The 5,502-nt window shown below is 33.5% G+C and overlaps 1 protein-coding gene across 1 annotated transcript; it reads right to left on the bottom strand.

The window, feature by feature from the left end:
* Positions 1-735: 735 nt before the first annotated feature.
* On the bottom strand, positions 736-1,592 carry LOC141684990 (secreted RxLR effector protein 161-like). The gene is made up of 2 exons (XM_074490119.1): positions 1,402-1,592; positions 736-976 (listed from the first exon to the last, which is right to left on the bottom strand). The coding sequence occupies exons 1-2, from the start codon at positions 1,590-1,592 to the stop codon at positions 736-738; spliced, it is 432 nt and encodes a 143-aa protein (XP_074346220.1).
* Between the last annotated feature and the right edge of the window lie 3,910 nt (positions 1,593-5,502).

Raw genomic sequence — 5,502 nt, 5'->3', positions numbered from 1 at the left:
TATAGGTAATTGAAGAGTCGTATCCGAAATACCTCTCTAATACTTCTTTTAATAATTAAAGGGGAGTGTTTTTAGGAATAAAATTTAAAAAACTAATCCCCTTATATAAATCATGATAAAATAAAAAATTTAACAAAATCAAATATCAGGTCAAACACTTAACCTCTCAATATATAAGACCACATAAAAGTTTTAAAATTCAAATAAAGTATAAATTAATTAAATAAATCTTGAAACTATGCATAACCCGAAACAAGATATTAAACATTTAATTCACATAACAGGTAGATCATATATCATACAAATTCAAAATTATAAACATAATTTACATCACATGCAAACTAAACAAATAAATTGAAAAATTTAATAGTGAGTTAATAATACCCGATACCAGCATGTAAGCTTGCTTATTGAATATTACACCTTCCCAATTCTCTTCTGAGTGTGCTGAAATGCTTTTCAACTAGAGGTTTTGTGAAAATATCAGCAATTCGAGCATGAGTAGCAAAAAATACCAGCTTAACTATCCCTTTTGCAATATTGTCTCTCAAGAAATGATGTCTAACATCGATATGCTTGGTTCTCGAGTGATTCACTAAATTCTCAGAAATATTGATAGTACTTGTATTGTCACAGTAAATAGGAGTTTGACCACAAAAAATTTCAAAATCCTTAAGTTGTTTTCTCATCCAAAGCATTTGTTAGTAATAACTCACAGCTGCTAAATATTTTCCTTCAGCCAACATATGTTTGCTTCTTGCTTAACCAAGAAACCAAACTTTGTCCTAAGTAAGCACCAACACCACTGGTACTCTTTCTATATGATTGACAACCTGCATAATCTGCATCACTATACACAACAAGATCAAATGCATTTGTGATAGGATAGAATAAACCAAGAGTAATAGTTCCACTCAAATATTTAAAAATTCTCTTAACAACGTTCAAATGAGACTCTTTAGGCTTAGATGGAAATCTTGCACAAACACAAACACTATTCATAATATTAGGTCTATAGGATGAAAGATATAATAAGTTTCCAATCATACCTCTTTAAGTCCGAATATCAACATCTTTACCTTGTTCATCGGTTGTCAGCTTGCTGACTGCACTCCTTGGTGTTGATTTCAACTTGACATTATTATAACCAAACTTTTGAGTAAGTTCCTCATGTACTTTGATTGATGTATATATATGCCTTCAGGAGTTTGCTTGTTTATAAAACCAAAAAATAATTGAGCTCTCCCATTATGCTCGTATCAAATTCACTATGCTAACACTTAGAAAACCATTCGCAAAAAGAATCAGTTATAACATCAAATATAATATCATCAATATATATTTTCATAACTAAAATATCTTTAACTTTAAACATATTAAATAAAGTTAGATTAATAGTACCTCAAATAAAACCATTCTTGATTAAAAATCACTAAACTTTTCATACCAAGAACGAGTTGCCTTAATCCATATAAAGCTTTCCTCAACTTGAACACATAATTAGGAAATTTTTCATTCTCAAATCCAGGAGGTTTCTTGACATAAACTTCGTCTTTAAGAAATCCATTTAAGAACACACTATTTACATCCATTTGGTGTAACTTGTTTTGTTGTAGCATGCAAATGAAAGTAGTATTCTGATAGACTCTAATCTTGGAACATGAGCATAATTTTAATCAAAATTAATGCCTTCTTATTGATTGTATTCTTGTGCCACCCAATCATCACATTTATCAAATTGATTGAGTTCTTCGGGCATTTCCATGTTCCAATTTTCAGTATTAAGAGCTTCATTGATATTCTTTGGTTCCTCCCTAGCTAGAAAAGCTACAAAAGCATAAATATTTACTGTACCATTTTTTTATCTTAATTCTCTCCAATAATTAATTATGGAGGATGATTTTTCACTATATTAAATGACTTTGGTAGATAATGTTGAGCTATGACTTCCTCATTTGTTCAAATAGATCTTCATCATCAAACATATTCTGAAGCTTCTCAGTAGCTCTATTTCCCCTTGGACCTTCCCAAGTAAGTCTAGATAACTGTTCCAAAGTAAGTCTAGATAACTGTTCCAAAGCTTCTCAGTATTCTTCACTGCCAGCTCGCTACCAGTACTAGTACCTGCAACATCTTCCTCTTCCCTTGATAGATCATCATTAGACTCTTGAAATGAGACATCAATAGACTCTTTAACAACATATATATATTATAAACTCTATATGCCCGACTTGTTAAAGAATAACCTAAAAATATAACTTCATAAGATTTAGAATATTAGGTTTCTTCTTCCTCAATTCATATGGAGTCTTGTTAAGTAATGGCCTGATTAGCACTATATTAAGAACATAACTTGTTGTGTTGACAGCTTTTGCCCACTCCTTGGCAGCTTGCTGTCCTGAAGCAAAGTCCTTGCTATTTCTTGCAACGACCTGTTCTTATGCTCCATAACTCCTTTTTTATGGTGTACGAGGTGCTAAAAATTGATGTGTAATTCCTCTTTTTTTACAATAAGGAATAAAGTCCTTTTGGACTTAACCACCATGATCACTTTGTAGATCTATAAGTCTTGTTTCAAGCTTATTCTAAAGTAACTTGATTAGCTTCTCAAATTCACTAAATGCACAATTTTTAGTAGATAAAAACAATACCCAAGTATAGCTAGAATAATCATCAACAAGAACAAAAGCATACCACCTCCAATACTCTTATATGCTTCTGAACCAAATAAATCTCTAAAGGTTTAGAAGTTGATACCACTTTCTTGAATTTGTATGATGTTCTGATTTGCTTTTCTATTTGACAAGCAGTACATGTTTCCATCTTAACATACTTCAATTTTGGTAATCCTCGAACTAGCTATTTTATTGACAGCTTGCTAAGTAGTTCCATGTGTGCATGTCCAAGTCTTCTATGCAAAATTTCTGGACTAATATCAATTGCTTCTAAACAACATGATTGTTTCTGTTCTTCAAAATCCAATACATATATAATTTTTTTTCTATTCTAGCAACTATAGGAATTTTATTAGAACCAACAAGTATAATACACTCATGTTGACCAAATCTAATTTATGACCATCATCAAATAATTGACTTATACTAAGCAGATTTTAAGTAAGATCTTTAACATATTGAGCTTTATTTAAAGACACAATATAATTACTAATTTTTCCTTTTCTAAGAATAGAAAGAGTCTTGCTATCATCAATTATAACACTGCCACCCTTCTTCATCTTTAGACTAAGAAACTGAGATTTGTCTCCACTCATGTGCATTTTTGCACCACCATCCAAAATCCATTAATTTGACTTTAATTTGGCCACGAGACCAACCTACAAAATAAACAACGATAACTCAACATTTTGGTACCCATTTTAGTTTGGGTCTAGCATGGTTAGTAGATAGAACATATAAAACATTCAAATCATATTTTTTGAGCCTAATTTGAAACATTTTGGGAGCTTGATTCTTTGTTCTGCCGGTCTTGTCAGCTTGCCATTTTGGTTTAACAGCTTGTTGCCGGTGAGCTGTCTGTCTATTCCATCTTTTTGACACTGCCCGTTTAACTTTGTAGTGCTTAGCTAGATGACCTTTTTTCCCAAATATGTTGCAAACTTTCCTGGGTATATCATAGTCACATAGAATCCCATTTTTGCCTTCAAACTTCAGAGAATGATCCTTTGATGTAGAAGCCATTCCAAGACCACCTTTATCCAATGGAACTCGAGTTTGTTGTATCATAGATTTGAGTACTTATTCTCCTTGAACAAACTTTCCCTTTTATTTTTGAAGATTCTTGATTTCATCTTCCAGTTCATTAATCTTCTTAGCTTGTTCTTCTATTTCTGTTAAGGTTTCTGATTTGCTTAACTCAAATTCCTCCAAGTATGCATTTTGAGCCTTAAGATTAGTTCTCAGTGAGCTGAGTTCTTTTGTTCATTCCTACTCAGAATTTGTTGGTTATTTCTTTCAAGTTGAGCAATCTGTTCCTTGAGATTTTTTATCATTCCAATATTTGGTTTGGAATTCATTAGATCTGAAATGACTATTCGAAGATGAATATATTTTTATTCTAGCTCATAACTCATTCTTTAAATTCATAAGCTCACTCGTTGATTGAATAGCTTTATCCTGTATGGCTAGTTCATTTAAAGAAAAAATATAATTATGTACTTTAGAACTAATAGAATTTACCTCGCTACTTGAATCTAAGCCATTGTAATAAGTTTCACATGATTTTTCATGTCTAATGACTTCAAGGTGTACTGTGAAGACAAGGGAATAGAGAGGCACTTTACAGCACCGTACACGCCTCAATAAAATGGAGTGGTTGAACGTAGGAATCGTACAGTGGTTTAAATGGCAAGAAGCTACTTGAAGCATGCTAATCTTCCATCTATGCTGTGAGTAGAGGCTGTTAGGCATTCGGTTTACATATTGAATCGAATCCCTACCAGGGCATTGACTGGAAAAATTCCATATGAATCACTGAAGGGAAATAAGCCAAATCTCAGTTATGTTCGAGTTTTTGGTTGCATCGTGCATATGAAAGTTCCTGGCACTAACCCAAAGAAACTTGATGATAGAAGTATGAAGGTTGTGAATCTTGGGAAAGAGCTTGGCACCAAGGCTTATAGGCTGTACGATCCAGTGAACATGCGTATATTTGTTAGTCGGGATATAAAATTTGAAGAAGGAAAATACTGAAGATGGGAGGATCAATCACAGGAATACGAAAATCAACAAGGGTACTTTGAAGTTCCAGATTTGTGTTTCTATAAGGAGAATGAAGCTACTGATCACGGGGGAGACATGTAAGGTTTTGATGATCAAGATCAAATGGAGACGCCATCACAGAAGCAGAGACATGGTATGAATAGAGAGCAGTATGATGACAGTCACACACCAAAGAAATTCAGAAGCTTGACAGACTTATATGAGAACACAGAAGAGGTCGAGGAAAAGATGAACTGCTCCTTATGGGGATATATGAGCCAAGTTCGTACAATCACACAAAGGGAAGTAAAGATTCGAGACAAGCAATGCAAAATGAAATTGATTCTATAGAGAAAAATAATACATGGGAGTTAACTAGTTTGTCACCGGGTCACAAGGTCATTGATTTGAAATGGATATACAAATTGAAAAATGATGCGGATGGAAACGTTGTGAAACACGAGGTGCGTCTCGTAGCAAAAGGGTATGTGCAAGAAAAGGGAGTGGATTTTGATGAAGTATTTGCTCCTGTTACACGATTGGAGACAGTGCGATTACTTCTTGCTTTAGCAGCAAAAAATTCCTGGCAGGTACACAATTTGGATGTCAAAACAGCTTTTTTGAATGGGAAAATAAAAGAAGATGTCTATGTTTCTCAGCCTGAAGGGTTTGTCAAGCCAGGAAGAGAGGGTTGTGTTTACAAGCTATTCAAGGCCTTGTACGGTTTAAAACAGGCACCATGTGCGTGGTATACCAAACTTAATAAGTGTCTTGAGAATTTGTG

This window comes from Apium graveolens, chromosome 9, assembly GCF_009905375.1.
Source record: "Apium graveolens cultivar Ventura chromosome 9, ASM990537v1, whole genome shotgun sequence".
NCBI classification, from domain to species: Eukaryota; Viridiplantae; Streptophyta; class Magnoliopsida; order Apiales; family Apiaceae; genus Apium; species Apium graveolens.
The sequence above is the reverse complement of the archived record's forward strand: the minus strand, read 5'-3'. Positions and strand labels throughout refer to the sequence as shown.

Excerpts from the sequence above, each read along its gene's own strand:
- LOC141684990 (XM_074490119.1), bottom strand. The coding sequence starts at position 1,592 with ATGGATGTAAATAGTGTGTTCTTAAATGGATTTCTTAAAGACGAAGTT. Across the intron at positions 977-1,401 it reads CAAGAATGGTTTTATTTGAG|ATTTCCATCTAAGCCTAAAG; the intron begins GTACTATTAATC and ends TGTTTGTGCAAG.